The 21,148-nt window shown below is 30.8% G+C and overlaps 1 protein-coding gene across 1 annotated transcript in view; it reads left to right on the top strand.

Moving 5' to 3' along the window:
• The window catches only part of LOC132926356 (zeta-sarcoglycan), a 132,109-nt gene that overhangs the window by 18,791 nt on the left and 92,170 nt on the right, over nt 1–21,148 (top strand). The window contains exon 2 of the mRNA XM_060990708.1: nt 7,748–8,206. Within this exon, the coding sequence (XP_060846691.1) occupies nt 7,973–8,206 (234 nt within the window). The 5' untranslated portion in view covers nt 7,748–7,972. The remainder of the gene's footprint in view (nt 1–7,747; nt 8,207–21,148) is intronic.

Genomic DNA, 21,148 nt, shown 5'->3' with positions numbered 1-21,148 from the left:
AATGTTAAAATTATGTAACAAAATACAATTATTGGTTTATTAAATTATACTCCTGAACCCAAGTCACGCAATTATTACTTAGATTGTATAGATGATGGTATGATACAAAAATCTGTTAAACGTTATTAATAGCGTCCATCATTGTCATTTCTTACCCGCGTCCAATCATTGAACATCTGATAATCATTTATTTTATTTACAGTCCCTTAATCCTTTGCTAAAAAATATATTAAAAACCTATGTCAAACATATTATTATTTAAACGTATCTATTGCGTTGCTTAGAAGATGTGTATCTTTGCTGACAGACACGAGCATTCTATAAGTCTAAGAGAATATAGTACGCTAATATGCATAGCTAATGCATGCCGACTTTTTTCGTTTTAAAATTTTTAAGTGAAACTCAAGTCCTTAAGTGTATACACCATATTAATAAATACATAGATTTTTAAACGATAATATTATAATATTAAATAGTGTTTTGTGATGTTTCCGACTTCTATTTTTCGAATATTATCGTCACGATTTTCCGCCGTAAATCGTTGAGCGGATGAATTTATTTTTTGAAACGATGAACATTATATTTCCGGTACATATCATATCCAGTTACGCATTATATCTCTGATTGCGGTTGACGGGATTTAGCGCACAGCCGAGTGTCGTGTCGGCTCTTCATCAGTATCGGTCGTCATTGTCATCGCCTCGACGGTGTATAATAATAATATATTTAAATAGATTTCCCGAGCGGCAGTAAATACCGATTCGCGTGTCTTCCAGGTATTTGTCTTTCCCCGTCACACTTTCTATTTGCTACACAGCCCGAGCCCGCATTAAATTATTATTATTATATCGTTTGTACCATATACTGCACGATTATGTTATTATATTATATCGTACTGAATATTTGCCGGAAGCTATCTGCCGTCACGCGTATATGTTATTATCATAACATCGTGTTATCGCGATTACACGACGCGCTGAATGTGCGATACTCGCTATGAAATAATAATAATAATAATAAAAACAATATAAACATTATAATATTTATTATGCGAAATTGTAATAATATTTGTATTATAATGTGCAATTCGTTTAGTTGAAACGTTTAAGCAGAAGACGCCGTTCACCCGTATGACGTATTGTATTTTTCTGGCTAACGTTCATAGTATACCATATAATGTTCGTTCAGCGGTTAAAATGTTTTATGTAGTCTGTTTTCATATTTGAACTAGTAGACTTTTGATCAAACATTTACAATACGTAAGAAAATTGCATCAAATTGCAATCTGTTCTCTTGATGCATCCGATTAAGAGGGGGGGGTTACGATAATTTAATATTTGAGTGGTTTATGACTTAAGAGTGTTAATGTGTATGATCATTTTTATATTTAGTTACACACTCGAACTGCAGTTTTTACGATTTTAAATAACAATTAAATTAAAAATCAATAGGCAATTACAATTACACACATTTTTTACTTTTTCAATCTTGACTTATATCGAAATATATCTCGTTCTATTTTTGATAATCATTCTTGTTTCATTATTTATTATATTTTTACATCTTAATAGCGTCTTTGGGTTTATTATTACGTTTTCTGCGGAAAAAACAATCAAATAACATATTATTATTTGTATTGACATATTATTATTATATAGAGTAGCACCACTATAATAAGTCTATATAATATATTATGAAAAAATAGCCGCTTATCATTAAAGTTGCTGATACATCTAAAGACTTTGGTCATTCCGTACAATAGTATAGGTAATTATTGTGACTCGTGGGACTTAACTTAAATGTGTTTCAAATTGTTATTTCCCCAAATTACTTTTTATAGGTATTAAATTGATTTAAAATTGTTAAAATACACACATTTTGTAAGAAACCATACATTTTAGACCAGTGGTCCCCACTACGCGGCCCGCACTAAAATTAAATTGTACATTCTAAATTCCAAAATTCTTTAAACAGTGAATAAAATGAACGTCGCTTTTCATCTTATCGTATTATTTCTATTTATTTTATCTTTCTATTTTCAACTTGCATTGAATTAAAAAATATCCTGTCTCATTTTAACCTCCTCCACTAAATTTAGTAAGCAGTTGTACCTTTTTAAATTTTAAATTATTAATTATCAAAAAATGTATGCGACCCGCAAGTAATTTTCAAAATTTACATTTGGCCCTTTCTAAAATCCTATTTAGGACCGCTGTTTTAGACTGATAAGACAACACTTACTTTGATTTAAAAAAACTATTTCAATGTCAAATGAAAATTAATAATGTTTTTGTATTAAAATGCGTACAATTGAACTGCACGTGACTAAGACAAAATAGTATCACCAATAACACGGTAAATACAGTGTACACGATGGTTGTATTATTACAATATAGTTACTTCGGTCGTATTCACGTAAATTTATAACTACTCTGTAGTCTACGGATTGTGGTTATATAGTTATATGTTAAGGTAAAAACACCATGTACTATGGCACGACATGAAGTAATTTTATTATATTATTATTAATGCAGTCAGTACTATTTTAAAGCGCGCGGATGGCCTTAAATTGCCTATACAAGACGCCGTCTCTGAAATTATATTTTTTTCGATTTTCAAAAATAAATTATATTATTATTTATTCAGTTCTCATTTTTATTGTAGTTTTAATTTGAAGTTCAACGGCAATAGTATATTTCCTTGTTATCGTTTTGTATATTATTATGAATTATTTGTTTAATCAAAGTACAAGCCTACGAATAAACTTACTTACATACCAAATTATTAATAGTTGTATTAAATTACTAAAGTATTAAAATAATTCGATGAAACTGAATTACATTTGAAATAGTATTAAATTAATCAAACTATTACAACGGTTACACTGTTTTCAAACAACGTTTATTATGTATGTGAGGTAACTCACTGTTTTGTCGACGTTTATGTCCGCCACCGTGTGCAAAAATATCGACAAGTCAAAATGTTATTTGTGAATTTCATAAACATTTAATATTATACTACACGCATAAACCATTATGTGATCAACAAGTTGTGTGATTTTGGTTCGTAGAACAGTCACGATAACAAATTAAATAGCATACCCCTTCTCCGCCGCCGCCATCTACACCACTAGTCGTGTATGTCGTGTACTGCGGTTGTAAGTCCTTAAGGCTAAAAGTGCACAGGGTTATCCGGGAACGGCGGTGAAAGTGTACAGATCTTAGACTTAGCCGCGGCAACAAATAAGCCGGCGGTGTATAGGTATAATGACGATGAATGAACGAACGTTGTTTTCCCCCTCGGAAATATTCGAAATATTTTTCCATTCGTTCACATTTTAATGCTCTCTCCTTCTTCTCTTCATGCGAAAAAATCGAAAACAATAGTTGATCCTCTTATTGTTATTATTACAGCGTGAAACGGTTGTATTTCTTTATTTTTTAATGCCGTTGCGATCGAGAAAATGAAAAATATAATTGCATTTTAAATTGTCCACATAACGCATTACAGTCTACAAGGAAATTGGATTTTGAAACGCGCGTGCTCTGCGATTCGTGTACTGTTTGAATTTAAAACAAATTTCGGAATCATTGTAAAATAAATTTATATTGGTATAATGGTGCTGAAGATTTTACGCATTTATTTAAAATCCGATTTTTCGAATTTTAATTGTACTATTATAAGGACCATATTTTAAAATACCTGGTTTGATACGTTATTAGAGCGCACTATAAAGTTATATAATATGTTTTGTTTTGTATTTAGTACTGAAAATTAAATTTCTACTATATTTTCTGAAATAATACGGATTGTATTATAATAAAATATGCTATCAGTATGCTTAGGTATTTTTTATTAGCTATAGCCCGTAATTAATTTAAATTATTGTGTATTGTGATTTATATCCAAATGTTTATCAAACTATAAGTTATGTTATTTTAATAAGTATTAAAAATATGCAAAATTATGAATGTATAATATTATAAACTGAAAAGAACATTTCAAATTTAATTTGAAACATGTTACATGGCAATAATGGTGATTATGTAAGACTCTCTAGATGTATAGACTTGTGATTTTTCACTAGATTTATATATATTTTCTAAATTTTACTATCGAAATATTGAATACTGTTTGTTAATTAAAACTTTAAACGATAATGACATATTTATGTTTTGTAATTGTAAACGATTGTTGACGATTTAAAAACAAAACAGTTTTCTATGCTTAACTTGATGAAAAAATAGTTGTCATTGATAATAATATACAGCAGAGAAGTGTATATACATTAACCTGGTTCGAATTTAAAAAATAAATTATACCTACTCGAAACGAATTTATTACGAACCGTTTTGATCTTGTGCAGTTAAAAAATGTAAATCAAATTTGATTTACACAGCCCATGTAGAACTTTCGATCAAGTGCATATGTTACGTGTGTACACGTGCTATGAAAAAGTGTTTATCGAAAAAAATAAAAAATAAAAAACAACTCCACTTTAAAAACTATAGATTTGTCTCTTTCCGTTTGAAATGTATCCCCAAAAGATCAACAAAAAATGTCATTATTAGCTGTTCCCGTGTAACAGCCTATATAGTATCACGGCTAACATCGTAGAAATAATTATTATTATTTTGCGGGTCTCCAATAACAATTAGTTTTGAAAAATTAGTTTAAAAACAGATCCGCGCATATATTATAATAGATATACACATAATAATATAATCATCATCTCCAGATGTTGCGATAACATTATTTACGATACTGCCGTATATACGTAGAAACACGCACGGCGATGTTCACCCGTGTTACGCGCCGCGTGTGCTATTATAATAATATATTATGTTTGTGTTTGTCTTAAATGTATTATATTATCGCTTAACGAGGAGTAGACACGTCTTGTGATCGTGTAAGTGAATAATATTTGTACCGTTTTTGGTAGGGACGCGTAATGGCTGGCGGGATGGCACTCGCCACGCCGTCTATAGGAAAAACATTCAGTGGATTATCGCGTTACGTGCTCTTAAAAAACACACACACACATAGACTGTATGGTAATAATTATTACTGCATACTAAAACACAGCGATAATATTATATAATATTATGTACGAAAACATGGTATATGTATAATAAGCGTTATTATGTATTTGCCATATTATTATTATACCAGCTGCAGGCCATATAATATATGAATATAATACGGTGCTGTGTATCGGATATACGAAAAGAATTTTATAATTATTTAAGACATATTATACACGGTGAGTCGGTAAATGTGTTTTTTTCAACATTTTTTTTTGTTTTTAATTTAAATATATTTTTGCACACACGCTGTTGTATGGTAACAATTTTAAATTTAATATTATTAGAATTTAATGTTTTAACCATTTTCGACGCATTTCAATAGCGAAAATTGTTCATGCAATAACCAATAGTTTATTATTTATGGCGTTTGGACTGTTTAGGGTGAATGTAAGAGCTACAGTAAAATAGCTGAGAAAAACAATATCTGAAAATCTGCAATACGATTTTTTAAGGATTTACTAAATTTAATTTACATTTATTGATTAACCATTGCATATATTAAACATGTATTTGGACAGAGATGGTACCAGCTTCAATTTGCAAGAATATTTTACACCTAATTGGTTATATACATGTTATACTTGAAATTAATAATTTATTTATATATTGTTAATAATTCAGTAGGTTGAAAAAATTGTCATCAAAGTAAATAAAGCTTAACGTTAATACTTCGGTATCACTTGTATGTTGTATATTATGCAATGATAAAAATTGCTATGGTAAAAATGTTAATTGCTCAACCTACCGAGAACATTAATAATAATATCGTAAATATCATAAAATATAAGCTGTCATGCTGATATTTCTGATTATTCCGTCTTATTTGCAAACCGTTATATTCTGTATGCAATGATTTATAATTATTTAGCACATCCTTTACGGTGGCCTTTTCAATGACGAAGTACGACGATTGAAATGACGTTAATAAAAGCGAGTCCGCTGATATTTTTTTAATATTTTATTGTCATTTAGTTATACTTTTATAATATACAAACCAGTTGATTAGGTAGTTAGGTTTGGAAAGTTAATTATTAGTTTATTTTTTCTCGGTTATTGTTTACTAATTCAAAAATATACAGTGATTATACAGTATTGAAAATGTCCATCTTTATTGAATAGAAAAAAAAAAAAAAACAATTTACTGACATTATTAACCGATATCAAAAATTATCTAGTTAAGTTCAATTGTTATAGTAAAAATAACTTAACTATAAATTTTTAATTCGTAGACAATATGCAAGCCCTCGTAAATCACAGTATCCATGCATATGGCGAGACGTCTTGAATAATAATTTTAACATGTCGTATAATAATTAATGTATAATAATAATAATAATAATAATGATATGAACATTATTCGGATTTATTTTTTTCCGAGGGAAAACGTACTTTCCCGTAATCGACGTATAATATTAATAAGTCGTCTTGCGTACAGGATAAAAATAAAAAAAAAATCGGTGCATATAAATGCAGGAAACGAGTGGATCGGAGGTGTCAGCCGGTCCGAAGGGGAATTCAATGGTCCGTATACCGTACGGCGCAATAACACAAACGCGCGTTTTATCGTCGGGCAGCGACGGCGAGCTGAGTTACACGCGCCCGACCCGTCTACCGTAGTAGTGGCAGTGTAACCGTTTCGCCGGTCGTGGTATTTTTTATTTTTATTTTTTTTAATCAAACATTCCGACCACCCGTGACGCGGACGCGGTAATGGTGGGGGGTGAAAAAAAAAATTGCAAAACACCATCGAGTAGTGGCGCGCACACACACACACACACACACTCACGCGTATGGAGGTAAATATCGTTGCAGTGATAATAACGTTATACGGCGGAACAGTTATTAGACCGCACGTATAATACAATAATTCGGTCGAAAATTTAGCAGTTCGTGCACCCCGCGGCCCACTGTATTACCTATACCTATTTTAGGGGGAGGGGGCGGAGATTTATTCGTAATTATGATGACCGGCATTGGGGCTGGCGCACCAGTTTTTTTTAGCCGAAATACATAGTTTTTTTTTTTTTTTTTCACTCAATCGTAATACGACTATGGATTTTTATGTTATTTTCAATTTATCGAATAGTCGTGTGTGTTGTTTATATTTTATAAAAGTACAATTAATATTTTAATACGTAGTTAATTTATCATTGTACACTTCTTTCAGGTAACGTATTCAAGTTCTGTACATCAAGCAATAAGGTCATTTACTTAAATACGAACGCAAAATATTTTTAAAATTTTCATTTTAGATATATCGAAATTTTTAGTTGTACAAACCCAAATTTATGAGCAGTTAGCTCTCCTGAAAAACTACTACGAAGGTAGAATCGAAATTAAAATATACCTAATCATTCTAAAAAAACCGATATTTTTTAATTAAAGAACTTGAAGGTTTCAGTTCCAGTTATTTGAAAATATCAAAATTGTCGAGTGTTCCTTATCATTTGAGAGTTATTGGTCTTAAAATCAATATTAGGTTTCTTTTCGGTTAGTACCGGGATTTCAATAATTTGTTTTATGTATTGTAATATTATTAATTATTATTATAACTTCTCAATATAAATCATATTTATTAGAATAGAACGTAATAATAACTATATATTGTAATTTATACGCGATGTTTGCTTACTCGCTACTTTTCTCTTTTTATTTTTCAGCTAACCTGACTATATATTTTAGCCGCAAAAGGTCTACAATTATTACATAATTATCGTATTTCGCACACGACCTCTTCGGTTAGCGGAGGCGGCGGACTTCTTTCGCAGTTGCGGCAATCGGATCTCGTCTGCAGGCTTCGCATAACTGTCGATAATTGAGATTATTGCGAGCACAACAATTATTTAACACGATAATATTAGGAGATTCCGTATCGTAACCGGAAGATGATGCACGCCAATCGCCAGTGGCCATTTCAGCGATCCGGCAGCAACGGAAACGGCATCGTCTACGGCGTCGACTATAACCACGACGACGGCGGAGGCGCGGACGACGATGACGACGCTGCCGAGGAGTTTGGAGATTTCGGTGGCGATCAGACCGCGTCCGCTAGACGGTACTTGACCGTACAGCCGAAACAGTGGTGCACGTCGTACGTGGCCGCCAATCGACAACATTACGTGAGTATACTGAAATCGTGTACAATATCATATATTATTTCATACAATAAATATCATAGAAAATACTGTAGACATATAATAATATGTTATGATCATAGACGTAAACCAGGAAGGGGTCTTAGGGGCTTAGCCCTCCTACATTTTTTTAGAAGTTTTTCAAGCAATTTAAGGTTATTTATTGGAAAAAATTATAAAATGTAAAACATAATTCCTATAATCAGGATACCCGATAGCCGATATGTATGTGTTGTATGAACATTTAAGCTTTATGTATGAATTTTGTATTGTAAATGTGTAATAAAATTAAAATAATTGAGCTATACGTTAATATTTTATAACGGCAACGATAAAAAGTTATGTATTTTATACGCCGTTAAATAAATAATTTTGAAGTTTTTATATACATTTTATATAAAATTGTAAAATTTATATGTAGGGAGTGCGGGGATGTAAGTCCTCCACGGGACTGTTCTATGTTTATAATTTTAGCCCCCCTTTTAACAAGGCAAATTTACGCCTATGGTAATGATGTGGAATTTACAGATAAAAATGTATTGATAAATTTACCGGTAAAATGTAGGTAAATTTATGTAGTTTTTGTTATATAATTCATTTTTTTCCAGTCATTCGTATTGAATATTAAATTATAAAATTAAAACTGTGTATAAACAATAATTGTATTATTTTAAAAACTACTAAGGTAGTACATTAGTTTGTACCTACCCAAATTACAGTTATTGCACTTTTAAAAAAAATTTATACACGAGGTGATGCGATTTTAATAACAATGAAAAAAAAACTAAGCTAATAATAGAACTATAAAATTAACCAAGCTCGCCTCTCTAGTAGGCACTCGTATGTGCGCAGGATTTTTTTCAGGGTGTGCAGAATAATTGAAAGATTCGATACGAGAACGGGCTATCTCCGTATTAAGAAATTGTTCGGGAGGCATACAATAATACCAGGTTTTATTGCTTTGAACTCTGTTTACTAGACATACCAATTTATACGATATTAGCTTATCTAACAAACGAAGATGTCCGGTTATTCGATCGAAAGGCAGACGACAATATTCTTTATGAAAAACCGTAAAAACGTGCATTTTGAGAAAATGTGAAAATAGCCAGTTTTCGCACAGGACCATTGAATTATATAGCAGGTGTAACTGTTGCTCGACTTGAAATATGTACAGCCATAATATGGGATAATTATCGATTAGTGATTTATTTTTTCGTTTTTAGTAAAGTTTTATGTAACACAATGCGTTATTCCCTACTTTCCTACTTTCCTATAATATTATAACCATATCTGTGAATAGATCGAACGTTTAAAGTATGAATAATATATAGACTTTTCACAGGGCACGCACGTCTACGATAATAATGAGTGTACACAAAGAATACAATAAATTGTACTATAATTTAATATACATTAGATGTCACAAGTACCAATATACTACTCGGATAAGTTTACATCGTTATGTTTATAACTATACACATTTATGTTTTACACATTTCTATTCATTCTACCACGATATGTTGGCCTATCGTACTCGGTCAAATGATATATTGAATCGCAACTATACTACAACCGTTTACAACTGGATAATATCATATTTTCGAATAATGCAGTAACTCAATTTGAAAATTGATTGATATAATTATAATTGTCATGCGTTGATCGCATCGGCGACACACGGTCACTTCGGAAAATATGCGGAAAAACGCGCGATTAATATTATATGATTATATTATTATTATTATTATTATTGCTCGTTTCGTCACGCGTTTCGTTTGGTATCGAAAACGTTAAAATTCCGTCATACCGTGATGATAACGTATATTACGTATACATATTACACACAGTGCAGTGATTATACGGAGAAAAGCAATAAAACTACGAAAAAAAAAAAAAAAAGAGACCAAAAATTAATTTCGTGCGGCTGTTTAATTCGCGCGCGTCGTCCGTCCGTCGCCTGCCCCCTGCGAGACTATGGCTGTACGATGACGACAACGACGACGACGGTTTAATTAAAAAAAAAAAAAAAATACAACGACGACGACGACAATAAAAAGACCAACTATACTGCTGTACACCGCTATACTATAAACGGTATAATATAAACACTGGTACAGAGACGTCCCTCATCGGACGTCGGTGAGCGAGCGGAGGAGTGGTGCTCTCGTCGCTCGCCGAGGGTGTATTATATTATACAGGGCGATCGTTTCGGCTGTGAATTCGGAAACTTTGTTTGCACATGGTCGTTTTCAATGTTTTCATACGGTTATACGAACGCGTGTTATTATGGAATTTTATCAATTTTTTTTTTTCAATTCTATTGTAATTCATTATTGTATTCACCTGCGACGCGTATTCCGAATTTTATTGAGACGTAATTATATTTTATCCACGGCGCGGGATTGAATCGTTTCGCCGGCTCCCCGTGAATTGTAATATTATTAACGATGACCCGTGATTAATATATATATATATATTATATTTATGTTATCATATATAGTTTTATTGTATGGAAAATATGATACTTTGATACCTTTAAACGCGATGCAAAATATCTACTGAAATGAGTTGAAATAACGAAATAATCAATGACCGTCGTCGCTCGTCACAACTGTTTGGCTTAACTCGGAGAGGGTCTTCGAGATCTTATCGAACGCTCAAAATTCTCGAATTGTCTTTTTATCTGCTAATTTCAGTTGCACATACTTCGTAGCAACAAATGATTAACCATTATATTATGAGTGTTTATAATCATTTTATATAAAACTTGTATCGGAGTCATTCCACTTAATCGCATCGTATATATTTTGATGTCCACATAATGATCCCAGTTATCTATAATGCTTATTTAAATACACCGAAAAAATAAAAAAATATATCGTAGTTTTACCTGTAGGAGTAAGCCGTGATTTAAACTTTTGTGGATAAGACGCCTGAATTAAAAACATAAAAAAAACACATATTAGTTATTAATTGCTGAGAAAACTTATATTAAAAAATGTTATTTTGAGTGCCTCGTGGACTTTTAAAAATTGGTGCGTAAAATTAACAATACACAATTTTGATAATGTTTGAATATAATATTATTAACATATTATCTCCATAGTTTAATGAGTTTATATAAACCGATGATGGTTCAGAATAATAAATTACCGTCGACAAAACGATAGCATAATACAAAGCTTCCAAGGTATGAGCTCATTAATGATCATAATATATAGAAATACCTGCGACCGTGTGTTGTTCTTTCTCGGCTTGAATTTTTTTTTTTTAATATTTCGGTTTCGTCGTTGTGGTCGTGATTGCTTGCACCACCGCCGCACTGTAATATCGCAATAGTTATGCGCAATACCCGCGTGTGAGTGCGTGTGTTTTATTATTTTAAACGTTTTGAACGAAAAAAATCGAGACAAATAGAGAGAAAGAGAGAGAGAGACACACACACACATACACGCGCGTAAACACGTCGAAATGGAAACAGAAACAGCGAGTGAGAGAGAAAAACAGAGAGCGGTGTAAAGGACAGTGAACGAATAATCTGAGCGTGTGTAATATGGGAAAATGGAAAAAAAGACCGTTTTTTTTTTTCTGTTTAGTGTTTAATCACCGCGTATTACCACGAATTCCCGCGTATTCCGAACGTGCTCGGAAACGGCGTGTTAACTCGAAATATATAATATATTTTATTTTATATAGCACGTTCGGACACGCGTTTATTATAATATTATACACAACAGAAGTTAAATTATAACAATATCATATTATGGCTATATTTTCGTATTATTCTCATAAACGTATAATAATATCGTCGTTGACGATTTTCGCACCACGGCGATTTGAAGTGGTAAAGGTGAATATTGGAACAAGTTGTGTAGTGCGATTACCCCGCTTCCTCAGGCTATGTTTCAAGAAAAAAAGATGTAATGATTAAAGTGGGCCAACGACTTTGTACTGAAATCGTTTATAGATTTGTAGTTAAATAACTTCCGAACACGTTACTAAAAATACGATACGCTTGTGGACGTTACAATAATCTCGTGTACACCAGTACACCACGGAATCTTCTAAATATAACTTTGCATCATCGATGAAGGTCACGGTTTGTGTTAAAACAGAATTTGGACCACACTGCGCAGTACATCTGTGAAATAGCGTAAGTGATCTGTTTGTCTTTCTTATTATTTTTAACTGTTCTGAGTAAAATTTAAACTAATATCTATACCAATGTGCCAACCTAATTATATTTTATGTGTGATATTATAAATTACACATATATATATATATATATATATAATTAAAAAAAAACACAAGGAGGCAAAGGCTCTTGATACCGTCCTTGATTTGTGTTAGGTAACGATCATATTTATAGGAATGCTGGATCTTTATAAAGCCTTTTGTGTTATTGTTCTATTCTTGTTCGTTAATAACAACCGCAAGCAGATTCAAAGGATGCATTTTAAATTAATATTTGCTTTTTTTTTTTAAGTTAAAGAAACTATAAACTTATTATTGTGATTATACCTTTATTTTTTAAATATCTCTCTTTTTACTAAAAGTAAAAAGAAGTACTTTTTTTCTTTAAATAAACAGTAGGTACCTATGAAGTATTATTAGATTTACGTATAAAAAATCGTATTATATGTATATTACATTTAACTCTGCCCTCATGATTTATTTATAACTATTATGCCACTGACCTTGTATACAGCAGTGGTATTTGCGATCATATACCTACATACAAAAATACCATTATCCATGGTCACGGGAAAGGGCCCGTGGGTTTACAGGGCTTAAGCACCCCAAAATAGAATTATTCATTTTTCCGAAATAATCCCCGGCAATAATTTTATTCGTCAATACAATCGCTGTAGGTCCGCTGTAGGTACCTATACCGATATAATAATATTATGTGTATCGCACGCGACGAAGGTGGTACAGACGCGGCTTTGTGATGCATTATTATGTAATAATAGCCGCGCGTTAGTCCACCCGCCGGGCAATTATAAGGGGGGAAAAAAATTGTTGTACATTTCCGCGATGCGCACGTAAAGTTTGTTTTTTTACACACTCGATGAGCCCAACAACAGACAAACACAAATTAAAAATTCCTCTTCAAAAGATTCGTCCTCTGATGATTTTTTTCTATTCTGTTTTTCACTCGCGCGTTCTACTCTAAAAAGCAACAAGCTATTTGTATGTGTGTACGTACGCATGTATATACATATATATATATGAATAAAAAAAAAAAATCCTCCGTTTGCCCTTTGAACGCGAAACGATAATAATATCGCCGCCGTCGTTTTTCATTCTATGCTTTTATCCCCAAACACAAAGGTATATAACACACACAAACACAATATATAAGAAGAAGGACTGGGTCGGGACGGCTTATTGAATTTATTATTGCGTACGACGGGGGCCCAGAGACCGCTGACTATATATATATATACATATATAGTGAGTATATATGCGCTACGAGGCCAATAAATAATAATGATAATAATAATAATAATACGATGACGACGACGACGACGACGACGACGTCGAGTGTGCGTTTATGCGATTCGTTTAATAAATTACGCACGCAAGCGACTTATAATAAAATTATATACTTCGTATTGTCATCATTATTATTATTGTTATATTTTATATAATATTATTATGATGTGTATTTGCCAAAATCAGTAAAACGCGCGTCGTTTAATGCGGAAACGCCATCAACGGAAATAATATTTAACTATATATACATATATTTATGTATTTGAGGCTATATTGCAGTATAAGTTTTGAAAGTGAAGGTGACATACGTGCCTTTTTTTTATTTTAGTTGCACAGACAAAGTGTTAATTTCGTCGTATTCTGAAATAGATTAGTCATTATTTTTTCATAACGCGTTTCAGTTTACTTACGTATTTATAATGATTGTGAGTAATTGGTTGAGTGGCAGTTAAATAAATACTTTGGTTTGAATCAAATGAACAATCAAAGAAAAAAAATTAAACTCTTTCCTATTATAATAGTTCCTCCCCCTCTTTTAAATCGAGGTCCATGCCTTTGATACATAATATAAATATCATAAAATAAAAATATATGATGTATCGCTATGTATAAGTGGGTATATAGACCTCGTGTTTGCGGTAAACTATATATAGATGTATATATATATAAAAAAATCAACCACTCTTTATACTACTCCGCTCGATCGCAGCCGATTTATTAGACAACTTTTTCAATATACAAACACTGTAAAGGTTTATATATTATTATTATTATTATTATTATTTACTTACTCTCTCTATCGGATCCGTTTGAAAAAAAAAAAAAAACTTAAGCCTCTTTGGAAACTTTTATGCGCGCGTGCGAATACTCGTACATCTATCGGGTCCTATACACTGTGTGTGCGTATATACGAGACGGAACCGTCGGCGGTCATCTCGATCGGCCTTTCGTCTCGGCATCGATTTACAAAACAAAATAACCATCCGCTCGACGTTTCCTAAACGTTAGTACCTACGCAATATAATATGTGTACACAAAATAAAGCACGTATTTTAACCGTACGACGTGAACCTTCGAAAACGCAATATAAGCGAAAGAGATATCAACGTCAACGTCAATGATCATATTATACAATATGATATTGTCGTAGGTATATTAAAATTTAAAATATTATGGTCATCATCATTGTTTGCGGCAAAATAAAATTTAATATACATTTTATAAAACGATATTATACTATAATATGTTGCACGAACATAGTTAAATATATCATTCAATTGTTTACGAAAGGGCTTAAGTCTAAAAAGCAATACTTCGAAAAATGTCAAAAAATATAACATATTATATTGCGTCTTAACATACGAATATTATTTATCCGGGTGCAGATTCACAACGTACTTAAAGGGAATGTTCATTTTTTTTTTTTTTGTATTTTTACCATCTATTTTATTAATGTTCATTAGGCCATAGGTATATTATATAGTTGTTTTTACACTCTACAGATCACAGAAAAGATAAAAAATTCGTGGCATGCGTGTCTGAGGTGGCACCACAAAATATTTTGACGTGTGAAAAATTAAAATATTTTCACAAACAAAATATCAACGAATTGGCATCAAGTATTATACAAAAATAAAAAATAATATTATTATAATAAGTACCTAAATCAACCTTTTTTCATAATAATATATATTAATTATTCAATAAGATTACGATAATTTTTAATTCTTGACACGTAGCGTTTAAATAAGAGTTTCCCAACCAGGGTGCCGCGAAACTATTTAATAAATATTTTTAGTCTATAGACCTTAAAGAAATTATTAATAATTATTAATTATTAATTATTATTTTTAGAAATTGACTAAGGGTGTCGTGAGTCAAAAAGGTTGGGAACTTCTGGTTTAAATAATTGTCCACCCCTGTTTTATAGTACCTATTTATTATCTACATTGAACATATCTTTAAATCCATATATTTCTTGATTATTTGGTAATGACTATAATAATGATTAAGGATACCTAATTAATAAATATTAAATAGCCATAGCACGCACATAATAAAAAATATTATAATATAAATAAAAAAAATCATTGTAAAAAATCTATTTGATTTTTCAAATGCTCCTATTATTTCATCATTCTGTAGAAATGAAGTAATGCAACGTCTATTTAAGCGCTTAACCTAACCGTCATTGATTGCATTCAAGTTTTTAATCTGCGTGGAGAAGATAAATTATGTTGTGCAGTTGCTGAAGTAGTTTGTAAAGCTGTGTATATGAAGTAAATTATGAATGATTGTGAAAGTTTCGGGATCAAATCTTTCGAAACTCCTTAAGCCATTTTTATTTTTTTTTTAAATATATTCGTTAAGTAAGACATAATTTTTGATAAATTGAAATATACTCATAGCTGTTTATTAATTTTAAAAATTATGTTATCACGTTAATAATTCTATTTTGTATTTGTTACTAAATACCTCTTTATTATAAATAAAATATATAGTTTATGTTTAAACGATATTTTGGATTAATGGTTGTAGCATATATATTCCACATACAAATTATCAGTGTTAAACTTATTTAAATATAATATTAATATATTTGTAATAAATTAAATTATTAATATTTATTATTTTCTTTTTATTTCATCTCACCAAACGAAATACATAACAATCTAAAAATCTAAATCTAACAGTACAGCTATTGTTTATTTATCTACACTTTAAATTGAGTTTACATTGAAATCTATTCACTGCTAGGTATGTAGTAATGATCATTAATCATCGTCAAATTAAGATAATCCATAATCGTTTTCTAAAATAGTTAAAAAAATGTTTTCAGAATGAAATATTCATATTATTATTTTGTTGTTCGGGAAGGGGGAACTATGCTTTTTTAAACTTCTAAATGTTTAGGTGAAATAATTTAAAAAAAATTTTTATACTAAACAGATATAGATACAAGCTTTATGCAGCGTATTATAAAACCACGTGAATACACAATAATCACCGATACTATAATAACTAATAATTATCATATATTTTATTTCGTTACCTTAACCGATCATTCAAATAATTAAATGACACTCAATAGATATATAGTATAAACATATTGGTATATTATATATGAATTAGATTTTGATCTAAAATGTAAGTAGGCAATAGTTATAACGTAATTATGACCGATCTTGTTTAATTGATAATCAATCGTTGTTGATCATGTTAAAAAATGTAGATACAATCTCAAAATATAATTATTATACAATACATTTTAGTAGATTTCGATGTACAACCTATTGTGTGTAAGCACATTAAAAATATTTTCATGTGTAAATATTTTTTATTTATTGACGTCGAGACTTCAACGCAGTTAAATTTGAATGGGAAGACGTGCGAACAACATTGCAGTACGAACGAGTGCCACCATAGAAAGATACTTACATAGTATCTCAGTCGATGAAATATAATATACCTCAGCCAATATCTGTTATTACACTTATTATAAGATCGATTCCTGTGCTCCCCCTCCCCCCCCCCGATTCAAAGTATTAGAATTTAAGACATTTTACAGTTAAATTCGACATCAATCAGATCACCGCAACGACGAGTATTCAAATTAGTAATCGAACAATAGTCGCGTGGGGCATCAGACCCCATTAACATTTTTTAACAATAATCGTCTGTAGGGAAAAGAACGCACAGGTCGATGTTGAGTTTTTGGACGTGGGCAATTTACATTATTGGCTAAATTATACGTCTTTGGCTATATAAACTGTAATATATATACCTACGAATCCCGTCGACATTTAAATCCCTCACGGTATTTTTTTTTCTTTTAAAAGACGGCGGACGTTTGACCCGTCGAGCGAAATGTATATTAAATTTGACTTGTGATTTCCAAATTCCAATTACGGTCTATTGATCAGATGACTTGCAATGGGATTTACCTACATGTCAGATAGGTATTTCCGTAAATGTTTATATTACCGAGTTATCTATATAATATACGTACGCAGGTCTTAAAGATTGCTTAGTTTCATAAATTATGCACGCACAAATCGTTTACTCTTGTAGTCATCGGACTTAGGTCGAATTTCAACACTCAATAACATAGGTACTAACTACAGTGGTCTATTCGAAGATAAAAACGGCGTTTCTTATCGGCGAAGGGAGAGGTAGTGACTAATGGTTTTTTACTAACTTCGAATCGAGGACATGTTTTTGGCAGTCATTATTATTGTTATACACCGCACGAAGTGTTGACGATTTGGCGATTAAAAATGGACTAAAACACCTGGAGCGTTCTATTAGTTTTGAATATTTAGATTATTTCCCAGACTCTGGTATTGTTAGGACTTTATTAATTATTGTTTATGCTTTTGCAGGTGGTTGATAATGATTTGGATAGGATAAGTCTGGAATCGGATGATTTTCGTTTAGATTTAAAGCGAGTAGCCCAGGATAGGTGCTTTTGTCGAAAGCTAAACGTATATATTTTCCCATCCGATATAGCAGAAATTACGTCATTATTATTTAGTTTGGCTGGTGGATGTACGACCCTTCCGCGTTAGGCGACAATAAAATATAAACATTCGCGGTTTCATAAATTTTATTTTACACGTTATTAAATGCGATAAAATGACAATAACATGAAGTATATGTATCACACTGCAGCTGGTACTTGTAACACTATATGTCTATATATCATAATATTACAAAACGGTCGAATCAGTGACGTCCCCGAGTAACATAGACATTTAATCACAACGAGCTAATGAAGACGGGAAATCATGTCGTTTCGAAATTGTTATTATTTTCGACAACGATATCGAAAGCATAGTCGAGTATGCATAGTGTTTATATATAACAATATTATAAACCATATTTCACGTGGAATCAGACTCGTGGCGCACGCGATAACGAAAAGTTTTCGCCGAGTCGAATACAACGATAATAATGTGTGCTTAATAGTTCATATAATATTATTATTATATAACTGCATTAACACTGTAAATAATACGTATGCTGCAGTATCCCACCACCTCCACCACCACCACCACCACCACCACCACACGCAGTCAGAATTAATCGTAAACCCGTTTAAAATAATAAATATTATAATAATAATTGTACGCGTCGTCGCTATGCTCACAATAATATTTTTGGATGCTTTTTGGAGCCAAACTTCACGCATAAAATAAACATTATTTTTTAACATATTTTTACGACGGTTCGACTTATTAATATTTGTCAGCTTATACTTCGTTTAAAAGTGTCAAGTACTTATAATAACATTCCAAAAAGTTTATCTTGAAACACAAATTGTATTTCACTTGATTGGAATTTTCTTACACAAACGTAATATAAAAATATTTATCGTATAACTTAGTATTTGTTGGTATACGTCTTGTTGGAACTTAAAAATGTATATTTATATTATACCCGTCGTTTTCAACGAACCACATCAGTAGCTAATAGTTACCAGATTTTTAACTATCAATTTGCACGGGTCTCCCACACAAATATGGTCAGTGCTACATTATACAATGTATTATGTTATATTATTATGCAATATTTTGTAAATAAATAATAATTATAATAATAATTCTATTTTCTGATGACTGTAGTTGTTGTTTTTTAACGGTTGATATTATGTTTTAAAACTAATCAATTAACATCATAAACTTATAAAACATTTCACGTTAAAGTAGTTAATGACCATTCTACATAGAGTGATAATTCACATCAAACCACTGTATTTAGTTTAAAGTCTATGAAATAATAACAGTTGATAGTACCATGAGAAAAATATTTCGTAAAAAATAATGAATAACTTGAGATATGTAAGAGAAGAGTGGGTTGATTATAAGTATCTCTCTTCAGTGATAAAATAATATGATTTTTGTCTGTTTACACATTACGCTTATGCAACATCCACCAACATTTTTTAATTCAAATTGCATTTTATTAAAATCTTAGTTAAAATATATAGTATCTGCATACATAAACATACCGTCCTTACCAACGTATTATTTATTAATTTAATTTAATTTTTTGGAATTTTACTCAAGAATATGCGTTATATTGGAAACAACAATCGTAATACAATTTGACCTGAGGAAATGAAAGTCAAATTGTTATTGGAATCAACGATCGTTAACTGAAACCTCCGTAGACCGTATCACGATTTGCCAGAATGTCCGAAATATAATAATAAAAACGCGTTCACCAACAACAAAATTTGAATAACGTAGCAATACGCTCAAAACCACTATTATGTAAAAACACACAAAATACACATTTGTGTATACACTAATGGTAATGTAAAACAAATTTCGACCAAGATTTAATCTTTCTACAAAGTAACAAAAAATGCACCTGAACACATTCAATTTACAAGCTTGAATTACAAAATGATGATATTTTTTTCCGTACGAGTAATCTCGTTTTTCGTATATAAATTAATACTACATTATTAAAAAAAAAAAATCATGAATCACGAACTATATACGCACAGTTTTATAAAATACTAATAATTCTATTGTAAGTTAATACATATATTGCTATATACGCATATAAACGCATAAGCGTAAGTGCGTAACTAGTCCTTTAAGTTAGGGGGGGGGGGGGTTAAATTCCTAAAAATGTTTTATAGCAATTTTTGTTTAATTCGAATATTATTTATTGTTTCTATTGCTGTTTACAACTGATTTGAATGATTATTCGTTTATATGAAACATTATATTTTGTTATATTGTAGGCAAAAATAAAATTAATACTAATATGTTTATATGCACATACATTTACCCAAAAAATCTGGCGAGGCTGAAGCCCATCCAAGTCCCCCCTAGTTACGACTATATATATATATATATACGTTTTAGTTAGGTAATAACAATAACAATTTTATATATATATATGTATCATAAGTAGGTACCTAACGTCGTTTTAATTAATTAATTCAACTAATAATTACTAATACTAATTCATTGTTAACATAAAAACATTAATATTATTCTAAATATAATATAAATTTACTGACTTGACGACAGATTTTTTTATAAATTAAATTAAAGATAACGCCTTATTATAATTGCACTGTTCTCGTTTGAGTTTTAATAATGGACAAGAGTAATAATTATTTATTTATATAATTATATATTTTGAATTTAAAAATATTTATGCAACAATTTTTTAAACAGTACTTTTGGTTCATGATTTTTACTTTATTTTTAAAGTTTTTTTTATTTTTTAGAAATGGCTAATTGAATAACGAATATGAACGTCTTTATTGTAGTAATATTATTATTATAAGCAAACACTGGTTTTAATGGTTATATGAATATTAACAATTATTTTGAGTTATTACATTTTGGATACTATTGAATAATCATTCATAAGAAGCCAGACAGGTTCTATATTGATAGT

Source organism: Rhopalosiphum padi, chromosome 3, assembly GCF_020882245.1.
Source record: "Rhopalosiphum padi isolate XX-2018 chromosome 3, ASM2088224v1, whole genome shotgun sequence".
NCBI classification, from domain to species: domain Eukaryota; kingdom Metazoa; phylum Arthropoda; class Insecta; order Hemiptera; family Aphididae; genus Rhopalosiphum; species Rhopalosiphum padi.
This window is presented reverse-complemented; position numbering and strand designations above follow the sequence as displayed.